Source organism: Ovis canadensis, chromosome 8 (genome assembly GCF_042477335.2).
Source record: "Ovis canadensis isolate MfBH-ARS-UI-01 breed Bighorn chromosome 8, ARS-UI_OviCan_v2, whole genome shotgun sequence".
NCBI classification, from domain to species: Eukaryota; Metazoa; Chordata; class Mammalia; order Artiodactyla; family Bovidae; genus Ovis; species Ovis canadensis.
Window position 1 is genome coordinate 47,207,689 of NC_091252.1, and position 27,891 is coordinate 47,235,579.

The 27,891-nt window shown below is 35.4% G+C and overlaps 1 protein-coding gene across 1 annotated transcript in view; it reads left to right on the plus strand.

Annotated features, from left to right (window-relative positions):
* ASCC3 (activating signal cointegrator 1 complex subunit 3) overlaps positions 1-27,891 on the plus strand; it is a 341,814-nt gene that overhangs the window by 59,282 nt on the left and 254,641 nt on the right. The window contains exons 5-8 of the mRNA XM_069599227.1: positions 8,032-8,152; positions 14,643-14,847; positions 15,508-15,649; positions 16,218-16,343. Coding sequence (XP_069455328.1) covers positions 8,032-8,152; positions 14,643-14,847; positions 15,508-15,649; positions 16,218-16,343 — 594 coding nt within the window. The remainder of the gene's footprint in view (positions 1-8,031; positions 8,153-14,642; positions 14,848-15,507; positions 15,650-16,217; positions 16,344-27,891) is intronic.

Genomic DNA, 27,891 nt, shown 5'->3' on the forward strand with positions numbered 1-27,891 from the left:
TGAGAAAGATCAAGGAAGATGGACCCAGAATAATATTCATTGTCTTTGTCAAATCTGTGAATGAGGATCCTTTGAACAGAATTGATAATAATAGATAAGAGATCTGCAGTTGAAAACATTTGCATAGATATGTCTTATTTTTACTTTCTTTTTCTTGTTCTACTCTTTTTGTGTGTGTTTGAAAATGTATAGATTAAAATTGAACTCAGCCTTCTAAATATGATTCAGTTAATGTAGTATCCTTTGAGATGCTAAATGGGGTTTTTGAGATACAATATTCCAGTTACTACAGTAAATTTTCCCCTAGCCTTCATTGCATTTTAAAAAATCCATGTTGACTTGGTAAATAACCAACCTCCCTGGCTACAGTCCATGGGGTTGCAGAGTTGGACACCACTGAGCAACTAACACACACACACACACACACACACACACACACACACACACTGTCTTTTCTGGATTTTTCTTGGGAATTTATTTGTGGGATGATATTTCTTCATCTTGTAGAAGCACGCAGGAGCCTTTTCTATTTGAATATTTATTGTTGTTGATTTTACATGTGGGTTCTATAATTGTGGAGTTTTATATTTAACTCTGTTACTTTTCCTTTGGTCTGGCAGATTATATCAGACTATTTAGAAAATCTCAAAATGTTGATTCTATCATGAGCCTTATTAATACTTGAGTAAATTTGATTTAATATGTCTTCTAGTTTATATATCCTAAAATTTTGAACAGGACAAAGCCATGGTCAATCTTCTTTTTTAAATTTTCTTTTTTTTATATTAAACTTGTAAATTTTGTATTGGTGTATAGCCAGTTAACAAGGTTGTGATAGTTTCAGGTGGATAGCAAAGGGACTCAATCATACATGTACACATATCCCTTCTCCCCCAAATTCCCTCCATCCAGGCTTTCACAGAACATTGAGCAGAGGTTCCCTGCGCTAAGCCATAGGTTCTTATTGGTTATCTATTTTTTAAGATTGATTGATTGATTTAATTTTTGGGCTGTGGTGCTTTGTTGTTTTGCAAGGGCTTTTTTAGTTGGCCGTGCCTTCTCTTGTTGCGGAGCATGGGCTCTAGAGTGTGGGCTCAGGAGTTGCAGCTCCCAGGCTGTAGAGCATGGGCTCCATAGTTGTAGTGCAAAGACTCAGTTGCTCTGAGGCAAGTGGGATTTTCTTGGACCAGGCATCAAACCCATGTCCCTTGCATTGCAAGGCAGATTGTTATGCACTGGACCACTAGGGAAGCCAGGTTATCCATTTTGAATATAGCAGTGTTCACCTGTCTATCACCATGGCCAGTTTTTGAAGAACAGCTTTAGAGGGTAGACTCCATATTGTGGTTAATTCCGTAATCCACTTAACTGTATTGTTGTACCTCATTCACGTGAATACATTATGCCTAATGTGCATCACTAGCTGTTTCTCAGAATGCCCATTGACTATTTGATAGGGCGAATCAGTTCAGTTCAGTCACTCAGTCTTATCCAACTCTTTGTGACCCCGTGAACTGCAGTACTCCAGGCTTCCCTGTCCTTCACCAACTCCCGGAAGTTGCTCAAACTCATGTCCACCGAGGTGGTGATCCATCCAAGCATCTCCTCTGTCATCCCCTTCTCCTCCTGCCTTCAATCTTTCCCAGCATCAGAGTCTTTTCCAATGAGTCATTTCTTCACTGGGAGAAGGGAGACTGATTGGTCTTTATTTTGAAAGTGATTTTTTTGGGAACTTCAGATAGACTTATTTTTGACTTTTAATGAATTCCTTAATATTGACTAGATGGAAACAGAATGGAACTGACAAACCTTTTAAAAACCTGAGTTTTATTTGCTTTAAAGCTGTTTTAGTGATTAAATACTTTGTCTAACATTTTTTGACTAACCTGAGAAATAGGATTCAAACAGGACATTAACATGACCAGAACCTTTTACTTGGAAATAATGTTTTGCATGAAAATCTTTCAGTAAACCCATAAGGCAAGTATGTTTATCATGTTTATTCTGGGGTTTCACAAACCCTCAGCATATCTCTGCATATCCTAGTTCTTGAACAGATTTATAGTTCTTATTTAGCCCCATGATAACTTTTTTTCTTACCAGTTTTCCTAAGATTTGTAGTATAATTTTCAATGGTGTATTATTTAAAGATTTTCATGACTTTATGCTTTGCTTTCATGATAATATAATGTTTCTGATTTATTTGATACTGTGTTGGGGATATAGCATCCACTATAGCTTTGTTCCTGTTGGAATAAAAATGATAAAAGTCAGAATATGGTGGAAAGTGGGAATTGCCTTTCCTGAGAGATTCACAAACTACATTCATCTGTTAAAAGTGTAAGGAACAAAGAAGTAATGCTGCTTTAAAGTTAGTCTGTACATGTTCTGAAATTTACTTTTGACTTTTCAGGAATGTAGTGTGTTGGTTAATTTTTCTTATTGTTTCCATTATTTTAGTCTAATGAGGAGGTACTTTAATTTGGTCATCTAATTTAATAAAAAAAGGAATTATGATAACAGTGAGATCTCTGAATACCTTTATCTATTGATAAATTATTTAGTAGATAATGTTGGCTTTAGCAGAATCTACCAGGAATAGGATATTACTTGTCTGTTCCTATTGTGTCTGTTCCTTTAAATCTCGTATCTTTAACTTACAGCCAGAGTAGTAAAACTTGTCTTTTTATTGTTTGAGAGCTTTATTTTTTTTTTAAACTCTGTAGTTGATGCCTTCTTCTCTACTCATAGCTAACTTTTCCTACTCCCCTGCCTGTTTTTTTTTTTTTCAATTTGATAGCTTCTGGAACTTGCTTGCAATGATCCAGACAGCTGTACCTTTATAAACAGCTAGTCTCAGTGCCAGATTAGTTTGTAGTGCAAATCTTGAATGAGAACTGCACCTGCTCTCAGTGTAGATGAAAATGGCAAATGTTAGGAAAAGCAGAATTTGGGATTGCTTTAAATCTGATGGCAGCTGATCTCAAAATTCTGCTGGGGATTCTTCGTTGTGGGTTAGGGAAGTCCTGCTATTCAGAGCAAAACAGCTTTCTTGTCTTTTTGGTAGATCTACAGATATGTTATTTTTAAGAAATATTAATAACATGTTCTATGTGCTGTGATTTTATACCTGAGATATTTTGTCTAGAAGTTACCTTCCAATTATACTGGTGGTTTCCTAAAATTATGTTGGACTAAAAATTTCTGAATCTAATTTTTCATATGTCAACATTATATTTCAAATTAAATAACCTTGAGTAGCTGGGAATATATGTCAGAGTAACTGCTCCAGTAAATCACATTCTTATGGGGAAATGGTCTCAATTTAAGAATTAACACAGTCTCTGAAAGTTGGTAGGATATAAAGACATTTCATGGTGTCTGTAGAGAGCATTTCCTGATACAATTTGTTTGGAGTACCAGGGGAAATTAACTCTGTAGGTATGTGTTACATTTATGGTTTTTGAATTTCTTATTTTTTAATATCACTCTTACCTTAAGCATGAGGTTGGCTTGTGTCTTAACAGCCAGTCAAAACCTACTTAAAATGCTTATCAGGAAATTTATATTTAATCTTTATCTTTAATATTTCCAACTCAAACTACCACACAATTGTACTCATCTCACATGCTAGTAAAGTAATGCTCAAATTCTCCAAGGCAGGCTTTAGCAATACGTGAACCGTGAACTCCCTGATGTTCAAGCTGGTTTTAGAAAAGGCAGAGGAACCAGAGATCAAATTGCCAGCATCCACTGGATCATCAAAAAAGCAAGAGAGTTCCAGAAAAACATCTGTTTCTACTTTATTGACTATGCCAAAGCCTTTGACTGTGATCACAATAAACTGTGGAAAATTCTGAAAGAGATGGGAATACCAGACCACCTGCCTCTTGAGAAATCTGTATGCAGGTCAGGAAGCAACAGTTAGAACTGGACATGGAACAACAGACTGGTTCCAAATAGGAAAAGGAGTACATCAAGGCTGGATAGTGTCACCCTGCTTATTTAACGTATATGCAGAGTACATCATGAGAAATGCTGGACTGAAGAAACACAAGCTGGAATCAAGATTGCTGGGAGAAATATCAGTAACCTCAGATATGCAGATGACACCACCCTTATGGCAGAAAGTGAAGAGGAACTAAAAAGCCTCTTGATGAAACTGAGAGGAAAGCGAAAAAGTTGGCTTAAAGCTCAACATTCAGAAAACTAAGATCATGGCATCTGGTCCCACCAGTTCATGGGAAATAGATGGGGAAACAGTAGAAACAGTGTCAGACTTTATTTTGGGGGGCTCCAAAATCACTGCAGATGGTGACTGCAGCCATGAAATTAAAAGATGCTTACTCCTTGGAAGAAAAGTTATGACCAAGCTAGATAGCATATTGAAAAGCAGAGACATTACTTTGCCAACTAAGGTCCATCTAGTCAAGGCTATAGTTTTTCCTATGGTCATGTATGGATGTGAGAGTTGGACTGTGAAGAAGGCTGAGCGCCAAAGAATTGATACTTTTGAACTGTGGTGTTGGAGAAGACTCTTGAGAGTCCCTTGGACTACAAGGAGATCCAACCAGTCCATTCTGAAGGAGATCAACCCTGGGATTTCTTTGGAAGGAATGATTCTAAAGCTGAAACTCCAGTACTTTGGCCACCTCATGCGAAGAGTTGACTCGTTGGAAACGACTCTGATGCTGGGAAGGATTGGGGGCAGGAGGAGAAGGGGACGACAGAGGATGAGATGGCTGGATGGCATCACTGACTCGATGAATGTGAGTCTGAGTGAACTCCGGGAGATGGTGACGGACAGGGAAGCCTGGCGTGCTGCGATTCATGGGGTCACGAAGAGTCGGACACGACTGAGCGACTGAACTGAACTGAACTGAAGCAGTTTATTGGTTACTTTTAGTATTATAAGTCATTTTGTTTCATAATTTTAAAAAGCTTCTTCGATTATAGTACACATACCATACAGTTCTCTCACTTAAAGTATATAAATCAGTAATTTTTAGTATATTCATACTACCATCACCATGGTCAACTTTAAAGCATTTACAAAACCTCAGAAAGAAATCCTGAACCTTTAGCTATTTATTTTCTCTACTCCCTCCTGACCCCGCCCCCTTGCCCCAACCCCCAAGTCCTGAACAACCACTAGCTTACTGTCTAGTAGAGATTTCCCTATTTAAGACATATCATATTAATGGAATCATAATATGTGAGCTTTTATGACTAGCTTATTTCACTTAGCAAAGTGTTCTGAAGGTTCATCCATGTTGTATACTACTTCATTCCTTTTTATGCCTTAGTATTTTCCGTTGTGTGAATACACTGCTTTTTGTTTATCCATGCATGAGTTGATGGACATTTGGGTTATTCCTACCTTTTGGCTATATTAATAGCCCTATTTATGTGCAAGCTTTTGTTTGGATAAGTTTTAAATTCTTTTGGGTATATACTTAGGGATGGAATTGCTGAGTCATATTGTAATTGTATGTTTAACTTACTGTGGAACCAGAAAACTGTTTTTCACAGTGGTTACACAACTTTGTATTCCTTCAAAGTATGAGAATTCTAGTTTTCTCTACATCCTTGCCAACACATTATTTTCCATTAAAAAATTATTCTTTCCAGTGGATCTTCTTTGCATTTCTTTAGTGACTAATGATGTTGAGTATCTTTTCATGTGCTTGTTGGTCATTTATCGATTTTCCTTGGATAAATTCAGATCCTTGGCTCATTTTTTCATTGGTTACCTTTTTATTAGTAGTAAGAACTGTTTATGTATTCTGGATACAAGTCCTTTCACAGATATATGATTGGCAAATATTTTATCCCATCCCGTGAGTTGTTTTATTCACTTTCTTGATGGTGTCCTTTAAGCAGAAGATTCTTATTTCTAGGAAGTCCAGATTATCTGTGTTTTCTTGTGTTTCTCATGCTTTTGGTGTCATGTATAAGAATCCCTTACCAAATCTGAACCCATTAAGATTTACTTCAGTAAAGAGTTCATAAGTTTGTATGTTAAAGTAGATAACTGATCCATTTCAATTTAATTTTCATGTGTGGTATAAGAGTCCAACTTCAATTTATTTCATATGGGGCTAGCCAGCTGCCCCATCTTTTGTTGAAAAGACTGATCTTTCCTCACTGAACGGTCTTGGTGTGCTTTTTGAAAACTTCACTTATTTATTAGTTCTAATACTATTTTAGTATGTTCTTTAGTATTTTCCACATAGAGAAAATTTAGTATTTTCTATTTTCCAACTATTTCTACAAATAGAAATAGTTATACCTTTTCATTTTCAATCTGCGTGTTTTCTGCTTCTTTTTCTTACCTAATTGCCCTGACTTGAACCTCCAATACAATGTTCAGTAGAAGTCACAAATGCTCTTTTGTCTTGTTTCTATTCTTACTGGGAAAGTAATCCAGTGTTTCACCATTAAGTATGATGTTAACTGTGGGATTTTTATAGATGTTCCTTATCAGGTTACGGAAGTTCCTTTCTGGTCTTAGCTCATTGATTGTTTTTATCACAAAAGGATGTTGGATTTTATCAAATGGTTTTTCTGCATCTGTTGAGCTAACCATGTGATTCTTGCTTTTTTATTCTATTGCTATGATATAATATATAAATGATTTTCTTATCTTGAACTAACCTTATATTCCTGAAATAAATCTCACATTGTCATGGTATATACATTTTTCATAAATTGCTAGATCTGATCTGGGTTGCTTGTATTTCCGAGGCTTTTGTGTCTATATTGCTAAGAAATACTCATCTGTAGTTTTCTTTTGATGTATTTGTCTGGTTGTGGGGTCAGAGTAGTACCAACCTCATAAAATGAATTGTGAAGTATTCTTTCCTCTTCTGTTTTTTTGGAAGTGTTTGTGAGGAATTGGTTTTAACTTTTTAAATGCTTTGTAGAATTCACCATTGAAGCTATCTGGACCTGGGTTTTTCTTTGTGGGTAGTTTTTGATTACTAATTCAGTTTTCACTTGTTTTAGATCTTATTCAGACTGTCTTGACTTAGTTTTGGTAGTCTATGTCTTTCTAGGAAGTTGTCCATTTCTTCTAGTTCCACCTACAAGGCTTGTTATTGTTATTTGCGTGTTGGTTTAGTGGCCAGCTGGATTATTTCAGTGTAGACATTTCTGTCTCACTCCACAGTGTTTAGTTTCTGATGGTATTCCTTGTGGAGACACGTCTGTGAGTTTACCTGAAGTCACTTTGGGACAAAGGTAGTGTTAGCTGAACCCTTTTTCCCACTTTCCCTGACCCCACTCAGCCATTAATCTTTACTGATTACCAGCTGACCGTTCTGTTGTTTGCAAAAATGCCCTGGGCCCTAAATGGTTCCATGAACTAATCAATAAATTTATGACCACTTTGAAGGACTAATTCCAAAGGTTAGTGTTGATATTTATTCTCACCCCAAGAGGGGTCCTCCCAATTGTGTCTTTTCTCAGTTCTCTTCTGCAACTTGGTTGTTGAATCTGTGAATCTTCTAATTGTGGTTTACCACAATTATGCTGTTTTTGAGATAGCTCTTTGGATTCAACTTCATGGCCTTGGTTATCCCAAGAGAAACCAATTGTAAAAAACTTTTGGTCTGTGATTTAGAGTTTTATATATGAATCTTAATTATTTTAACAGTTGGATCATGCTGTTTAATTATATAGGGCTTCTCTGGTGACTCAGTGATAAAGATCCACCTGCGATATTGGAGACCAGGGTTTGATCTCTGGGTTTGGAAGATCCCCTAGAGAAGGAAGTGGAAACCCACTCCAATATTCTTGCCTGGGAAATCCCATATAATTGCAGATAGCTTTATAAAACTGAAAGCTCCTTAGCAATATGAAGAGTTTTTTTTTTCTTTCCTAAGTTATTATTTTTTATAATTCTTTTCTAAATATTTTTTAGGTTCTTCTGTGTTAATTTAGCTTCATCGCTCTGTTGAATAGATGTTAATAACTTGAAAACATTGATTTTGAGGTAACAGTTTGTTTTGATTTTCTTCTTCTTATAAGCTGTTTGAGCTGCTGGGACCTGATGGACTTGAACTTATTGAGAAGCTCCTCCAGAACAGAATTACAATTGTGGACAGATTTCTTAATTCTTCAAATGATCACAAGTTGCAGGCTCTTCAAGGTAAGAAAGTAATCAGTGGTAATTTTACTTTAAAGGAAAAGCTCATTGTTTAGCAATTTTTTAATACAATTATACTTTTAATATTCTTTGGTTATATAACTTACTGATAACATTCTCTCAAGTAAATTTTAGATATGGCAGATTATGAAACAATTATCAATGTCCTAAATAGGGTTTTATGTCAGAGAGTCTATCTAAGTTTAAGTATGGCAGAAGATTTGGATAGACAAAAAAAGAATTAAAGCAACTACATATAATGTTTAGGGTCAAATAGTGTTACAATTTATAACCACATTTTTTATTTTGAAAAATTTCAGACCTTAGTAATGGTGCAAGGATAGTATAATAACTACTCACATACTCTTCATGTAGATTTACCAGTCATTAACATTTTGCTTCCATACCCACCCCTTATCTTTCTCACACACTCACACAAACACACACAAATACACACACACACAAACACACATGTGCAGGTGTATGCATAAATGAGCTCATACATGTTCAGAGTTAAAATTTTTGCTAAACAATAGGAAGTTGCACACATCATAATATTTTAGATATAAAATCTTCAACATACAAAGTCTCTTACTTAACCTGTAGTACAGTTATCACAGCCAGCAAGTTGAACATTTGTGTAGTCATGTATTACATATATTTGAAGACCCCCAGAAGAATTAGAGTTGTCAAGGAAGCTAAAATTATTTAAAAAAAAAAAAAAAAGCCTGACTTACATTGAGACAACTAATGCCAAACTCAGGTTTTAGGTGGTAAGTATTGATAGGAAAACTGTTTCTTACCTTTACCCAAATTTCTTTGCCAGCCTTGTAAATAGTTTGGCAGTTTTAGAAAGTGCATGAGCATAAGAAATTGGATACCCCTCTTCAAAGCAGTCAACATTTACTCTTTGTTTAGTAAGTGATATCACTTTTTTCTTACATTTATGAGTGTGGCACTGAAAGGAAATTACAAAACCAGCCTTGATTTAAATCCAAAATTTCTTAAGGGTTTTTTATACTACACTTTGATTACTGGTAGTTGCTTTGGAGTTGCTTTGAGATTTCTAGAAACTTTAAAGGTTGGAATTTAGCCACTTTGTCTTTCTAAAAGTGTTTTGGTTCTTTAAGTATATTGAATACTTATAAACAAGCTTGCTCTAAAAGGACTCTCACCTGTTAAACCATGCTTAAGTAGACATTGCAATAAGCCAGCTGCTGCTGCTAAGTCACTTCAGTCGTGTCCGACTCTGTGCAACCCCATAGACGGCAGCCCACCAGGCTCCCCCGTCCCTGGGATTCTCCAGGCAAGAACACTGGAGTGGGTTGCCATTTCCTTCTCCAGTGCATGCAAGTGAAAAGTGAAAGGGAAGTTGCTCAGTCGTATCCAACTCTTAGCGACCCCATGGACTGCAGCCTACCAGTCTTCTCCGTCCATGGGATTTTCCAGGCAAGAGTACTGGAGTAGGGCGCCATTGCCTTCTCCGAGTAAGCCAGCAGAACTGTTTAAAATGGGTATCTGCCAGAAGAAAAGGAATGAATTTAAATATCCAGTCTTGCAATGTAATTTCTGAGAATTTGGTATTCATTTTTTCAGTTTTTAAAGTGTTGATTCTTACTGATCCCACCTTTCATTAGTTCTAATTTATTAACAAAAGTTCAAAATATGTTCAGCCTATGTATTTTTTTAAGAAAGCTGTAGGTGATGAGTGAATGTTGTTTTTCAGTTTCATTATGGTCATTTTTGTATAACACAAACTTTATTCTACTCGGATAACTTTTAGAAGCAGCACACTTTTTAATCTAAAACCACATATTAAATTTGAATTACTAAAAATATTTTGAGCCTTCAGTTTGCCCTGAAATATTTTCTACTCTTCCCAATCAGCATTTACTCTTTTAGTCTGTGCTAGGTTGTTATTAATGTTGCTATTATTGAAGAATATAATTATAACCATCAAAAATTTGGGACATTTAAACAGACTGATTTCTTCTAAGGACTATGGTGAAAGAAACTGACAATGAGCATATATTAAACATTTTTTAAATAGAGTTTTTGTATAATTGCATTAAAAATGATTTTCCTTAATTTCTTTTTGTGAGGAATGGGGAAAGGAAATACTCTTGAAGGAAAGAATCATTTGACTCGTTACTTTATCTCTATTCTCATCCATTTATTTATTTTGATATCATTTTGTATTAATGATCCTTCAAAATTCTCTTAAAACTACCAAATTGTTCCATTCTTTATTAAGTTACCTTAGTAAGATAGTCACGTCCTATTCTTTTCTCTGTTCTAGAAAATCATGGTCTTAGATAGCAGTCTGATGGCTCAGATGGTAAAGAATCTGCCTGTAATGCAGGAGACATGGATTCTATCCCTGGGTTGGGAAGATCCCTAATGGCCACCCACTCCAGTATTCTTGCCTGGAGATTCCCATGGACAGAGGAGCCTGGCGGGCTATAGCCCATGGGATTGCAAAGAGTCAGACACGACTGAGTAACTTTTCACTTTCAGAGAGCAGTAGCCTTTTGCCATTTAGTGTTTTCTATCTTTTATACTGATTTTCTTTGAATCTTTATGTATGTATGTGTATATATATATGTATGTATGTGTATATATGTATATATATGTGTGAGTATATATATGTATACATATGTATGTGTATACATATATATACATACACACACACACACACACACATACACACACACCCTGCTTTATCTCTGTTCTTATAACCAGGAAATATAAGGTAGGCTAGAAGTGAGTGAGAATAGTGTACTAACTGCTAAGTTGATAGTTATAAATTGAATTCTGTTTTGGGGGCTGTCGTGGCGAATGTTTAGTATCAGTTCAGTTCAATTCAGTCACTCAGTTATGTCCGACTCTTTGTGACCCCATGAATCGCAGCATGCCAGGCCTCCCTGACCATCACCAACTCCTGGAGTTCATGTTTAGTATAGGGTGTACTATAAAAAAAAAAAAAAAGATTAAGTTAGCTTATGCTGTCAAATGACACTCTTTTGAGTAGTTATAGAAAACTTTGTCTGTCATAGTAACATTTTAAAAGGATACAAGCTCTACATGTTTTTCAATTAAGTTCTGTATTAGAGTTGCTGTTAAACTTATTCATTTCATTTCTGCTTGTCAGTCTCTACAGTTAGCTGACTCATCAAAGAGAATAATACACTTAAGCATTTGTGCTTAATAACTTGATTTTAAAAGTCACTTATGTTCAATCTTATGGGATTTCAGTATATTCTGACTGAGGCCTTTTAAAGCTATTAGTAAGGTAAATATAGTTCCTTCTTATAATTTTAACTTTCTTATTTTGATGATCACAGATGTGTCCAATAGTATTTTGTACCTGTCACATTTGTTTAAAATATTAATGACGTGCGCATAAAATATAATACGTCACCCAAAGACCCCTTCAAAAGCAGAGACATCACTTTGCCGACAAAGGTCCATACAGTCAAAGCTGTGGTTTTTCCAGTAGTCATGTGTGAATGTGAGAGTTGTACCACAAAGACTGAGCGCTGAAGAACCGATGCTTTCTAACTGTGGTGCTGGAAAAGACCCTTGTGAGCCCCCCGGACTGCAAGGAGATCAGACCTGTCAATTCTAAAGGAAATCAATATTCATTGAAAGAACTGATGCTGAAGCTCCAATACTTTGGCCACCTAATGCGATGAACCGACTCATTGGAAAAGACCCTGATGCCAGGAAAGATTGAAGGCGGGGGGAGAAGGGGAAGGCAGAAGATGAGATGATTAGATACCATCACTGACTCAATGGACATGAATTTGAGCAACTCCAGGAAAATAGTGGAGGACAGAGGAGCCTGGCCTGCTGCAATCCATGGGATTGCAAAGAATCAGACACAACTTAGTGACTGAACAATACCCAAAGAATTTAGTTTCACATACACAACCTTTAACACTCATTCATAGTAATAAGTTTGTGGCATTATTCACATTTTTAATAAATCTGCTTAACATCTCTGTTTCTGAGCATGTGACTTTGCACATAGGTTATTTCTTTTTTTTCATATTTCAGAGTACATTTGAAAACTGGCATTATGCTGCTTTCTTTCTCTAACACTAGTTTCTTGGTTATAAATTCAATCATTATAATAGATAAATAAGATTTACTTACAAAGCAAAATATGTAAGACTTAGAAAAATACTTTTCTCAGAACCATAAAATGTAGTTCCAATATAGGTAAGATTATGTCTTATTTCATAATTTTCAGATGTAACTTTTATTTCTCACTTTCCTTTTTGAAACTTGCGGTGCCATTATACACATGGGTTATTTCATGTGGTTGAGAGTTAAAATGACTTATTCAAAATCATGTAATGAGATAATGACACATGCCTGAGAATTGTGAATACAGTGAATTAGAAAGCTAATTTCCCCCTCTTGATGCTGTGTTTAAATCCTTCCTTGTTTTGTATTACGTCTTAGAACTTGATAAAATAACTTGCACTGTGCATCTTCAGAGTGTGGACCAGTTTCATTGTTAATTGTTTTTCTAGCCTAGCAGCAGTGCCTGGGACCCGGTAGGTCCTTAAAACAGTAAGCTTGTATTGACTTGGATTGCTTTCAGTGACATTCCTGTCCATTCCTTTAGGGCTGCAGTGAGCCAAGATACTATTTCTTAGAAAGATTTAATTAAACATAGAAGGTAATCCTGTTAGAACATTTTTACTGAATATTGAGTTGACCAACCACAGGTTTAATTCTCCCTTATAAACACTGAGCTTTGATTGACCTGATTCTTCTTAAGTGGTTCTAGACTTCTTCCATTTTTTAAAGAAGCTGTATTTCCCAAATCAAAACTACAAGAAGGTATCACCTTACACCAGTCAAAATGACCCATCATTTACCAATTGACAAATAATAAATGCTGGAAAGGGAGCCCTCCTACCTTGTTGGTGGAAATATAAACTGGTGTAGTTCCTATGGAGTACTGTATGGAGGTTCCTTAAAAAGCTGAAAATAGGGAATTCCCTGGCAGTTCAGTGGTTAGGTGCTTCTACTTCAGGGGGCACAAGTTTGATCCCCGGTTGGGGAACTAGATCCCTCAAGCCATGTGGTGTGCCCCCCCCACCACCAAAAATAAATAAATAAAAATAGATTTACCATATGGTCCTGTAATCCTACTCCTGGGCATATATCTGGATAAAACTCTAATTTGAAAAGATGTGTGCACCTCAGTGTTCGTAGCTGCACTGTTTACAACAGGCAAGACATGGAACCAACCTAAGTGTCCCACTGACAAATGAATGGATAGAGATGTGTTATATGTATACAATGGACTATTACTCTGCCATAAAAATGAATGATATAATGCCATTTACAGCAACATGGATGTACCTAGAGATTATCATATTAAGTGAAATAAATCAGACGAAGACAAATATCATATGATATCTTATCTGTGGAATATAAACAGGATACAAGGGAGCTTATTTACAAAGCAGAAGTAGCCTCATAGACATAGAAACAAATTTATGATTACCAGAGGGGATGGGGGATAGATAAAATTAGGAGTTTGGAATTAACATATACATATACACAGTACTGTATATAAAATTCAAAACAAGGACCTACTGTATATAAACATATACTGTGTATCAACATATCTGTAAACATAACTATAAACATGAACATACATATAAACACATATATGCTGTATATAAACATATACTGCATATAAATATTTATATAGTATTGTATATAAAATTCCAAAGACCTACTGTATAGCACAGAGAACTGTATTTAATATTTGTAATAACCTATAATGGAAAAGAATCTAGAAAAGCATATATATATATGTATTCACACACATCTGAATCACTTTGCTGTACATCTGAAATTAACACATTATAAATTAACTATACTTCAGTTTAAAAAATGGTTAAAAAACCCTGCATTTCCATGAAAAGGGAGATCATATTTAATTTGCTTTAGTCATCTTCTAAATATATCCTGAGCTGTATTTTATTTTTATTTTACTTTATTTCATGTATAAATTAGTAGTGACATGTAGACAATTTAACATAGTGAGACCTATTATATTGGAAAAAGTTAAATCTTATATGTAAAGAATATCTTTATTTTATTATGCTAACAGTAAATGCTGATTAGTATTGTTAATTATTTTGAAATAATTTAGATTTTTTCATAATTATGAAATATAATTTTTAGTTTCCTGATGTTATATCTAAGAATTTATATTAGTCTATAGCAAGACAATATATTAGTCTATAGCAAGACAATATCTGCTGACTTTTTCTAGGCCAGGATATTATATCATTTAGAAATTGTGACTTAGGAAAACTCTCCTTAGAACATGTAATTAAATGTGCCACTTTAAAAAAATGAATTCTTAGAGGATTGTGTAGCTTATGTTTTGGTAAAGAGGAAAATTGGTTTTCATAAAGGTTAAACTTGTAAAAATATGGATCTTAAATTTGCTTTGCAGACAATTGCAAAAAAATTTTGGGAGAAAATGCTAAACCTAATTATGGTTGTCAAGTCACTATTCAGTCTGAACAAGAGAAGCAGTTAATGAAACAGTATCGCCGGGAAGAAAAAAGAATGGCCAGACGAGAGAAAAAGGCTGGGGAAGATGGAGAAGCCGCAGAAGGACTCCTGTGCTTTGACCCTAAGGAACTGCGGATACACCGGTAATAAAAGCCAGAAGCTGAAAAATGCTTGTGTTGTAACTGTTGCTTTTATGTGTCATAATTTTAGTTTAGTTTTAACAACTTGGATGATTCTCCCAGACACGTTTTCTTACAAGAAGAGAATTTTGTTGTATGAAAACCTAATTTTCTAGGATAAGAAAGCAGTGATCTGCTTAATTAGAATATTCCTGGTTGCATCCACAGAGGTGAGAGATTTAGGTGCTCTGCTTTATGAAGTGTACACAAATTTATTTTGAGACCTTTTTCTTTCCTACCTTAATGAATGCTTTTCCCCGTGTTGAGAAGTAGAAAGGAGGCAAATGAATACATGGTATTTAAATATCGAAACGCAATTTAAGAAAGGAACTTATTCATACTTTGTTAAATATCTTTGGATTGTGAAAAAAGAAAATTATAATAAAAAACATTAAGTCAAACTTATCAGATGATGTTATCTAAAAATAGTACCTGCATATGTGTTGATACTTATGTGATTACACGGAAAATTTCAGGCTTGCTAATAACTTTGTGTTGTTTAATTTCTTCTCTTTTGTATTTGAACACTACATGAAATAGTTATGATAGTGACTTTGTTTTAGTATATGCTTTCTATTGTGAGATAAAAATGACAGATTTAGCCTATTATTTTTGTATTTACAGAGAGCAGGCACTCATGAATGCTAGAAATGTTCCAATTCTGAGCAGGCAGAGAGACACAGATGTTGAAAAAATACGTTATCCCCATGTTTATGATTCCCAGGCTGAAGCCATGAGAACATCAGCATTCATTGCTGGTGCAAAGGTATGTCATTGGTATATGACCACTTTTGGATAACATGTCTGTTCTAGAAGAAATGCCACATAGATTTTTCCGTTTCTTTTTACTGTGCTAAATTGTATATTTAAATATTGAAGAAAATGAGGTAGTACAGTTTATGTGACGTTCTTAGCACATAGTAGGTATTCAAAGCATGTTTGTTATCCTCCCTTTCATTATCTCTGAAACTTACATTTTTGAGTTTCAGCAGTTGTATCACTTTTGAACTAAACCTTACACTGTGTATCGCACGTTTTCCCTGGCTGCATAACTACATTTATCTTCAGGAATACCATGTAATTACTGTGTGCTTAAAATTCATCAGTGTAATACGGTTTGTGTGTTTTATGAGATATCTGATTCATGAATGCTTTTTGTATATGTATGTGTGGTTTTTTTGTTTGTTTTTGTTTTCCTTTAGCTACGTTTATTTGCTAGTGCAGTGTCGTGAAACCAATAGCGTTTTTCCCTCTCTCTTTAATTAAAGAATCTTTATCAGAGACATTATTCTATCTTGTATTATTCTTGGATTTTTAATTTTTGATGTTTATAGATGATTTTACCAGAAGGAATCCAAAGAGAGAACAACAAGATATATGAAGAAGTAAAGATTCCTTATAGTGAACCAATGCCAATTGGCTTTGAGGAAAAACCAGTTTATATCCAAGACTTAGATGAGGTAAGATTTTCATTTTATAAAGTTGATAGTTTTGATGCTTGGTATGATTTTGAATGCATTTGTATTGGAAAAATAATTTTTAAAAGTTGGTTAATACAGTAAAGAGATACAATCAGTTGGTTACTAATGAAATAGGGGAGTTTGAATTAAAATATATATATACATGTATTTCTTTATACATTGAACATATTTACATATATTTTGTGTATATTTCTATAATTATATGTTTATTTTAGCTCATATTTGATTTACCTTATGTAAGCTGACTCAAGTAAGTTGTTTTAAAGGATTTATATATTGACATATCAAATTGAGTATAGGACCAAATTCTGAACTAATCAACTTTCCCTCAACTTTTTAAATTTTGAATACTTGTAGCCCTATGGAAAAGATACATAAATAGTAATTCCCTTCTGTTTTGATTTACCATTAGTTAAAACTTTGCTATAATTGCTTTATCTCAGAATGAAATAATTCTTCATTTAAAGTACATATATTATTTAAGGTTAGCCTTTTCATCACCAAAGTGAAGTTGCTTTATTTTTATATATATGTAAGTCATATGAAGTCATTCAGAAATATCAAATAATATAGGCATACAAAAGGAACAGCATACGGAGTAACTATAGCCAACCAAAAGTAGCTCCATTCTATACATATGGGTGTATGTGTGTTTTGATTTTACAAAAATAGAATTATATCCATACATACTTTTTTTCTGTTTATATATATATATATATACACATATATATATATATATATACTTACATCTTTCTATGTCAATAGACATATTTTTACGACATTATTTTAAATCACTATATGGTATTCCAACTTATGTCTTCATTACTTTTACACCAATTTCTTATTGTTAGAATTTTAAGTTTCCTACAAGTTTTTATAGTAGACTGAAATTGTCGTTAAAACTTATATTAGTGGGTTTCAGCCTTTGGATCAAAATTACTGTAGAATTTTTTTAAGATCCAAATGCTTTGATCCCTATTAAATCATAATCTCTTGGGTGGGACCCATAATATCTATTTTTGAAGATGATTTTTAGAGCTCTATAGGTGATTCTGAAATGCAGGCAAGGCTGAGAGCTTATAGAATTAAATAGTTATATATATAATTCTTTTTAAACCCTACCAATCATTATAAGGATTATCATCATGAAGATTTATTTAGTTTTGTATATTAAATACTAACTTTTTTTTCATATAAGAGCATTGTTGACATTCATTGTCTTTACAATGAATGGACCAGGCTTCTTTTTCTCTCATACTTGTTTCCAAATAAATACTTTGTTCACTTTAATGTAGAATACAGGAGTAGAAGAGATTTCTGAATGGGTTCTTTCCATCTGCAAGCTTAATGTCTCTTTGCCATGTAGCCTAACACACTTACAGGTTCCCTGGGTTAGGATGTGGCCATCATTGGGGATCATTATCCTCTCTACCACGCGAGATGTGGATGACCACAATTTAGCTATTCACCTGTTGACGGACATCTGTGTTGTTTACAGTTTTTGGCTGTTATGAATTCTGTGAATCTATTTGAGCTGCCCTAAGCACAGACTAGGTGGCTTAAAGAACAGACATTTGTTTTTTCACAGTCCTGGAGGCTGGAAGTCCCAGGCCAAGGTGCTGACAGTTTTGTTTTCTGATAAGGACTCTTTTCCTGGATTGCAGCCCCTTGTCTTCTCTCTGTGTCCTCACAAACGCATATGGCTTCTTCCCTGTGTCTAGAGACCTCTTGTGTCTTTTCTGCTTCTTATAAGGACACCAGGCCTACTGGATTAGGGTCTCATTCAGTTGACCTCAGAACCCTAAAGGTTCTGTATCCAAATATGGTCACTTTAGGAGTTAGGGCTTTAGTTTATGAAACTTTGGAATACATAATTGCATCCATAATGTGGAAATAACTGCTCCAGATATTGGTGTACAGGCTTTTGTGTGAATGTAAGTTTTTATTTCTCTGGGATAAATATCCAAGAATGCAATTACTCAGTTATATTATAATTACTTGTTTAGTTTTCTAAGAAACTACCATAATTTTTTTTCACAAAGTATCATTTTATATACCAACAGTAATCCAGTGTGATCTAGTTTCTCCACATATTCACCAGCATTTGGTGGGTATCACTTTTTAATTTTTATTTTAGCCATTTTAATTCATATTTTTATATAGTACTTGTATTTTCCTTCTTGTGGTTTAAGTGTGCACTTTCATAAGGAGCAATAATTGGGGAATACTACATTCAAATGCAGTGTGTCATAAGTACATAAGTAAACTCTTTGATGTCTTAACAATGTAGATAATGATCCCAACTAGATGCTGTTACTGTGGATATTAATATAGAGCTCAGGAAAAAATATAGATGTTAACAGACTGTTAGTTTAGTTAGATGCATCTGTTAGTTTGGATCTTTTTTTTAAAAGGCAGGATCTTTATGTATCAGGAGAAATGCTCTTGAAGATGTTATCTTTCTCTTTTCACTGAGATCATAATTGGATTCTGCTCCTGACAGTCCTGTGGAACAATAGATAAAATGCTTTTATGTCCTCTCACTGACTGACTGTCGCATCAGAGAAATTTGTCCTGTCTTTCTTGTCTTCTTAAAATACTTCTGTAATTTGATTAAAAAGATAAGGATAATTTAAAAATTCTAAAATGATGTGCAAAATTGCTGTTAATGCTCTTAAATGGGTTTTGTACTTTCTTGGAGAGGGAATAATCCAAAAATAAAAACCCCAAAAAAATCATTAGATGGGCTTCTGTATTAGATAGAACTCACTCATTTGGAAGGTAGAGAAATGAAACTCAAAATAAGTTTTAGCAATGAATACAGACTGTTGGCTTTTCTAACCAAAATATCTGGGAATAAAGCTGCCTGTGCATTCAGGTGGATATATAAGTTCACATGATGTCATCAGATCTTTTCCTCGGTCTTCATCTCTTTCTCTCTCTCTCTCTTTATTTCTGTCTTTCTTTATTTCTTTCTCTTTCCCTTCTCCCTTATCTTCTCCTCCATCTCTCTTACCCTCTATTCCCCTCCTTTTATTTCTCTGGTTCTTTTTATCCCGACTCTCAGATACATACTTTTTACATGTAATCAGGGAAGAACATAAGACAGCAACTCCAAGCTTTCCTCTCCCCATATCCTAAAAGCAAGAGGGTTTTCCCCACTGAAAAAAAAAAAAAACCTCCTGGGATGAACTCTTATCTCCTTGACTTGTGTCACCAGTTCATTTCTGAACTATGTTCCCCACGATAGGAGTGTTGCTGCTGCTACTGCTGCTAAGTCACTTGCCCCATAGACGGCAGCCCACCAGGCTCCCTCATCCCTGGGATTCTCCAGGCAAGAACACTGGAGTGGGTCGGTAGGAGTGTGGGATTCTTAATTGAGTATGCCTGCTCACTTGAGTCAGAGAAGGCAATGGCACCAGTACTCCAGCACTCCAGTACTCTCGCCTGGAAAATCCCATGGACAGAGGAGCCTGGTGGGCTGCAGTCCGTGGGGTCGCTAAGAGTCGGACACGACTGAGCAACTTCACTTTGATTTTTCACTTTCATGCATTGGAGAAGGAAATGGCAACCCACTCCAGTGTTCTTGCCTGGAGAATCCCAGGGATGGGGGAGCCTGGTGGGCTGCCGTCTATGGGGTCGCACAGAGTCAGACACGACAGAAGCGACTTAGCAGCAGCAGCTCACTTGAGTTTCCTCACCCTTGGCCCTCTGTGAGCCATCAGGAGTCAAGGAGGAGTTTCCCAAAGGGAAGATGAGGCTGTTATCCTTAAAAAGGAGCATATGAAAGATGCCTAGCAGACAGAACTGTATCTTTGATTCTGCATTTTTGTTGGTGTTAAATCAGTTGAGTGCTATCTGTTTCCACAGGTGGGAGTTACAGTTTTTCAATAGCCAATAGAATGTTATTTGGCTCGGAATACTGATCCAAATATACTGTTTAGTTTGGAAAAGTAATGTAAAAGATACATATAATGTTTCATTTGAGAAGTTAAGGAAGTTGAGTCCTATAAAATCTGAATGTAGAGAGTTTGAGGATTTTTGTGACCCCAGATTATTGAATCCCATGTTTACAGGCTAGGTCCTGGGGGAAATTATAAACAGAGGTAACTTAAGATCAGAGAGTTGCTGCACAGAGTCGGACATGACTGAAGCGACTTAGCAGCAGCAGCTGCTCACTTGAGTTTCCTCACCCTTGGCCCTCTGTAAGCCATCAGGAGTCAAGGAGGAGTTTCCCAAAGGGAAGATGAAGCTGTTTTCCTTAAAAAGGAGCTGATCTTAAGTTACTCCATGTAGCATATCTGACCCACACCATTTTTATGGAAGTGATTAATACAGTAGGGGTATGTTGTGCAGATGTCTATGGCAGCACAGAGAAAGCAGATTAGCAAGTTCATAGAAGTCTTCATGGAGGTCAATGCAGGGCATAGGATTTTGCCAGATAGACAAAGGACGTGGTTGGGGGGTGTATCATAGGCAAAGGATGCTCCATGAAACAGTATGTGACCTTTTGTAAACATGTATTTCAGTATTAGTAGTATGCAAGCTACATATGTAGCATGACAGCAAATTAGTCTGAAAAGAGACTTACTAGTGCACATGAAGGACTTTGAAAACCATACATAGTAAGTTTAAATTCAATGTTGTGGGAAATGCTACTTGTTAAAAATAAAAGTAAATGATCAGATTTTTTTTTCACTTACAGAGATTACTCCGGTTGCAGTAAAAAAATTTAAAAAAAAAAACAAAAACTGATGGTTGAGAGTAGAGCTGCTGCAATAGTTCAAGGGAGAAGTGCTGTGTGCCTGAATGAAGAAAGTGGAGCCTATGTAGAAAGTGGGACAATGAAGAATAGATAGCTGCTAGTTAAATGTTAGTAAATGTTAGTTTAGAAGTTGTATAACATCTGATGACAGGTTAAATGACAGGGGATGAAGCAGAGAGAAGAAACTGAAATGATATCCAGGGCAGCATGGGTGAGTGCTGGTGTCATTTATTAAGATGAGAAACAGGAGAAGAGGAACAGAGTATGTGTGTTACGTCCAGGAGGTCACGTGTTGGTGAAGAGTGAGGCTATGAATCCAGGTGGTTGAGCTTGAATCTTGGCTCCCCATGTTCTAGTTGAAAGAATGGGGCCAAGTTACTCTCTGAGATCCAGTGTTTCACTTGTACAGTTGGGATGATAGTACCTACCTCATCATTTTATTGTGAGGATCAAATCAGTTCAGTTCAGTTCAGTCGCTCAGTCACGTCTGACTCTTTGCCACCCCATGGACTGCAGCCCACCAGGCCTCCCTGTCTGTCACCAACTCCCGCAGTTTACTCAAACTCATGTCCATGTCCAACCATCTCATCCTCTGTCATCAAATGAGTTAATATATGTAAAACACTTGGAAGAATTATGAGTACTTAAGATATTTTAGATAGAATGTTAGCTTAAAATGATAAATGTAAACTGACAACTGGTGAGATCAGTCTGAGTATGGATAACATGAAAACACTTATTGTTTCTCTGGAAATTATATTTATTAAATACAGTACTTCTATGTTCATTTATGCTCTTCAGATATCCTTTCATTACAAGTACATAGTCACTCTATGAAGACATAGGGTAGTTTCCAGTTAATTGGTAGAAAATAAAGAAACCTGTCATTGTACTTATTGACATTTGCGGTTATCTCAAGACTAAGAGTTTGGGAAAAGGGAAGTAGAATGAGTATAAAAAACTGTTACTTTTCTTGTGGTTTTACTGTGTTCTCTGAGCCTGAAGGGATCCTAAAGCTGAAAGAGTTTATTGACACAGTTTGATTCAATCAAATTACAAAAGCCAGAAAGCTAAAGAGGCATCCAGAAACACACTTCAGAATGTGAATCATTTTTATGAGATCAATTTGAACAGGAAAAAATGTTACTAAAACCTGGACATACAACCAAATAAAAAGCCTTTTCCTGAAGTATCCCATAGGCTGCTTATTACACTGTCAAGTATATTATCAGTTTCATCAGCACCATGACCTTGAATTCCTCACTGCTTTTTTTAGAGGTGGTATTAAGAAATAATAACAAAATCTAAAGTTCAAAACTGAAAAGTGAGCTTACAGTCTTTTTCATGCTGATAGAGATCTTAGCGAAGAAGATTTCATAAATTTCACCAGGAAGGAAACAATGTGATGAATATGAAATTTCTGATCATTTTACCAAATTATAATTTCCCTTGATACCTGTCTCACCTCACCGGGCAATCAAAGAAACATGAGTATTCTGATAATATTTGCTATTACATTTGTCAGATTTTTCAGTACTTATGACCACCAAATGAAAACAGATGAACAAACAAACATGTAAATATAGACACCTTCTGCATCTGTTGTAAACCCCACAACACGTTGTTATTCTTTTTGCTGTTAACAATCTTTTTAAGATATTAAGATGTCTAAATGATAACCAGGAAACGTCCTTACACGTGTGCATCTATCTGCTCTTTTATGCCTTTGTGTAGGGAGATTCAGATTTCCATCTGGTATTCCTTTTTTCTAGTGCAGGTCTGCTGGTGATAAATTCTTTCAGTTTTGTATGTCTAAAAAAAAAATAATCTTTATTTTGTTCTTGAAAAATAATTCATTTGCTGTGAAATTTTAGGTTAATGGGCTTTTTCCCTAGTACTTACAGATGTAGCTGCTTCTTGCAGCTTGCAGATGTAATCTTGCTTATATTGTGTCTGATAAGAAACTTGTCCTCATTCTTTATCTTCCTCTCTATATAATAAGTCTTTTTTTTTTTTTTCTGGTTGATTTTTAGATTTTCTTTTCCTCACTGTTTTTAGGCAGTTTGATTATGCTGTGACTTTGTATTAACTTTCTGTTGTTGTATAAGAAATTACCAAGATATTAGTGACTTAAAACATCCATTTTTTATCTCAGCGATCTGGAGGTCTGATTTGGTTGGGCTGGACTGGGTTCTCTGTTTGGGCACGAACTTAGCAACTAAACAAAACAGAAGGATTTTAGGGGTTTTATGTTTTAGGGGTCAATAAATGTGCAGTATATAAAAATTTGTTCCATGAGATAAGCTTTCCCATAAGAAATGCTTATATGTTTTGACTCTCAGCAAGCATTTATATGATTAAAAAGTAATATTTACTTGCTAGGAAAGTACATTATAGTTCAAATATATGAAATAGCTAAGTCTGATTTGAAGGAGTGAATCTATATTTTCTTTTCTAAAAAAGAATTTTGTCTGTATGCCCTGAACTTTTGTAGGATTATACCATAAAGTATACTGGGAATGCTGCAGACAACTAACTAGGAAAAGGGCACCAGCTGCTTGAAAAATACCTGCTAAAGAGAGTTATAACTAACATCTGTCTCTAGCTAGGAGTAATTGAACAAAATAACTTTCTTTACAACCTATACTTTATTGATTTTATGGGGAGGAAAATTAGAAGAGAGAAGATTAAAGGCATAGCGGCATATTGAGCTTCCCCAGAATGATAATGTTAGAATTCAGATGATTTCAAGTCTGAAATGTACATGAATTTGACTTGTAATGTGGGAATTTCAAGTTGCTTTAGAAGTGAACTTTGTCCATATTTTCCAACTTATCTCTGTGTTGTAGTTACGCAGGCCTATCACAAATAGACAAAAATATCAGGTAGGATTGTATTACTACTCTAGGGTTTCATCATTTGTCTTTGAAAATGTATGTGAATTGGCTATCTGTCATCAGGAATCATTTCTTGAGTCTTGATTGATGCAAGTCACTGTGCTGCGGTGGGTATCAAAAGGTTTAGAATTACGACTGTGCATTTGAGGAACTTACTATCCCATTAGGCAGTTAGAACTTATGGGGATTCTCAGCTTTACCATTTGCACGTTTTGTGACGTGGATCAGGTTACATAACACCTCTAAGTTTCAGTTTCCTTATCAGTCTGTTTATTCTGAGAAGAATATTATATGAGTCAGCACACAGAAAATGTGTAGCAGTATCTGTGATATATTTTGAAAGATGAGCTACCCAAATTGCAGTGTGGTATTGCAATGCTGACAAGGTTCAGGGCATACTTTGAATCTTTCTGTTAAGACATATGGAAAGGTAAAATTATTTTGGTATCAGTAACATTAAAATTCCTCAAAGATGAATACTGGGGCTTCCCCAGTGGCTTAGCAGTAAAGAATCCGCCTGCAATGCAGGAGTCACGGGAGATGCAGGTTCGATCCCTGGGTTGAGAAGATCCCTTGGAGGAGGAAATGGCAACCCACTCCAGTATTCTTGCCTGGGAAATCCCATGGGCAGAGGAGCCTGGCTGGGCTACAGTCCATGGGGTCACAAAGAGTCAGACATGACTGAGCATAGTACAGCGCACAGCAAAGATGAATATTGAAGTAATATAGAAAATGGCTTTAAATTGATAAAGGTAAAGGAAAGGAACTTGCATTTTTTTAGTTAATACTGTACATTTTTTAAGGCACATTGTATCACATTATTAAACTTCATCCTCTTGTATAAACCCTGAAAGCAAGAGCTTTTAGAAAGGACAAGCTTCAGTTGGATTGAATGGTGCAAATATCAAGCAGTGGCTAAATAAACATAGGGTTACCTTGCTTTTTGTATTCTGTCCAAACTCTTACATTCTTGATAAATTGTAGAGTTGTATGAAAATAATAATTATGTAATTTGAAAGTGTTAGTTGCTCAGTCATGTCCAACTCTTTGCAACTTCGTGGACTGTAGCCTGCGAGCTTCCTCTGTCCATGGAATTCTCCAGGCAAGAATACTGGAGTGGGTTGTCATTCCCTTCTCCAGGGATCTTTCCAACCCATGGATCAATCCCAGGTCTCCTGCATTGCAGGTGAATTCTTTATCATCTGAGACATGAGGGAAACCCCAGTAATTAAGTAATTTGGGTAATTTTGAATATATCAGCAGAAATCAATTATGAAGAAATGGACATGCTTTATTGTATAACTTTCATAATTTCTTACTTTAAATGTTTTGCTTATCCTTTAAATCTTTACATACTACACAAGAAGTTCAAGTAAAGCATTTGTCATATGGTGGGGGGTGGGGGTCCCCTTACCTAACTTCTCCCTTCTAATTTGATACATGTTTAAACCAAAGTTTTTCTGAGTAAAATGTACTTTAATCTTCCTGGAGTAGGTTGTGTTAACTTAAGAAAAAACTAGATGACTAAGAAAACCTTAATCACTATGTTCGGTGTAGGTAGGAAAAGTTCTCAGTCTTGCTTGTTCTCAATAATCACTTGGAAGACTGCTAAGAAATGTCCAGATTACTATTCCCCACCTTAGCAAATAAATGAAGATCTCAAGGGTTGAGAAGAAAGTCAATGCCAAGTGTGTTGTTAAGCAGTGGAGTATTTGAATACACACGTGTGTGCACATTTGTATATCGAACTATCCTAAATAAGTCATTAATACTTTCATTTATATAATGGGTTTTTGCTATATTGTTTTTATTCTATATTAGATGGATTCTTGACTTGACATCATAATAAGTTATTCGAATACTGTAAGGTTAGTTAGTGAAAACAGTCCATTATCCTTCAAAGTGAAGTGAAAGTCACTCAGTACTGTCCGACTCTTTGCAAACCCATGGACCATGTAGTCCATGGAATTCTCCAGGCCAGAATACTGGAGTGTGGGTAGCCTTTTCCTTCTCTAGGGGATCTTCCCAACCCAGGGATCGAACCCAGGTCTCCTGCATTGCAGGCACATTCTTTACCAGCTGAGCCACAAGAGAAGCCATATCCTTCAAAACCCTTCATTTTATGAGGATTCTCTTAATATTACATTTTCTTGTTTAAGGATTATATATTTAAAATGACATCCTTGATTTATTTAATTGGTTTTGAAAAGTTTAAAGTCATTCATTCTGTAAAAACATTTTAAATTTTAAATGAAGAAATTGCCTGTAATTTAATAAATATAACATTTTTGTGAACTTGACCACATTAAGTGCCTAAATACTTCACCTGCTTTAAAGATTTCAAGCAAGCTAATGAAAGTAATTTAAAAGTTAAGGTCAGAGCTAAAACTGGTTATTACTATAAATACCAGCCAAGAAACTGAAAATGACATTTTCTTTGTGGGACTCCACCGAATTGGACAGAGAATCTTCTGTTGTATTGCCATGGTTAGAAGTATGGCTGTTTATTAGGAGGCTGGCCCCACAATTCTGGTCAAAAAGACTGTGATACCAATTAAATAATAGTGTCTTACATTTTTAAGATCTAACACTTAAAAATAGTGATATCCTGGAGGGCTATTTACAATATATAATGTCAGGATAAATTCATCTCCCTTATGAAAATAATTTATTTGCTTAGTAGAAAATGCCTTATTCTTTGCCTCTAATTTTACTTCTGCTTTAAGCATCTAAAGTTTGTATATGTAATTATAATACTGGTTTGTGAATCCAGCCCTTGTTTATTCTAGAGAAGCAAGCCAAACCTAGCCAACTCAGACTCAAAACTGAGGTTCCACCGTGTTTTTGTTTGTTTGTTTTTTTTTTTTTTGGCCCTGTTGTGTGGCCTGTGCGATCTTAGTTCCCCAACCAGAAATCTAACCCATGCCCCTTGAACTCGGAGTGCAGAATCTTAACCACTGAACTGCCAGAGAGTTCCCTTTCACTGTCTTTTTGTGCTTTGGGAATGTGACTCTTGCCCCAGCACATTGGTGAAGGTGTTTCGGAAGGACATCTGACCTGCTGACTGTGCTGGTAGAAACCCACATGTGCAATCGTGATGATTTATCAGTGGAATTCGTTATTGTGCAGACAGAGTTTTGTCTTTTAAAATTTCCTCTTGAGATTTTTTTCTTCAGTTTTTCTCAGTAGTTAAGCCTTAGCTCAAACCTGGAAGTAAGGAGGATGCCTTCCCCTTCCAAGAAGAGGATAGTGCTCTTTTTTCCTAACACCCATTATGCCTTACGTTCTCAATTAAAGGTGCTAGTGTTGCTATTATTCGTTTTTCTTTCCTTGTATTTTTCTCTACAAGGCCAGTAATAGCTACTTATTTATCATTTTGTCATCAGGGAGTTCAGTGTATTTAGAAGATCCATCTGGTTATTTAATTGGGTTTTTTGGGTTGTTGTCAAATGGACTATCTTCAGGATGAGAGAATTTTTAGAAATTGATACTTCAGGGCATATGTAGTATTTTTGGTTACTCTTTTAAATGATGTAAATGCATTCCTTTAAATAATATGAAAGGATTATGAATTATGCATTGTGATTTCTTACTCCTTTTTTGTATGTGAAAATTGGCTCAGTTTCATATTAGACAATGACTAACTTACTTGATTTTCACAAAATCTTATAATCTCATTTCCTTCAAAGATTTAATAGAAGATTACTCTCCTGAGGTCTTTTGTTGCTAAGACTTAATTTCCTCTACCCAGATTGCCTGGTTCAAAATGATTTAATATCATAAAACATTAAAACATATAATTCTCCAGTAAAGAGTAACTAATAAAGACCATACATTATCTTTCTTTTTTTTTAACACTGTCTTT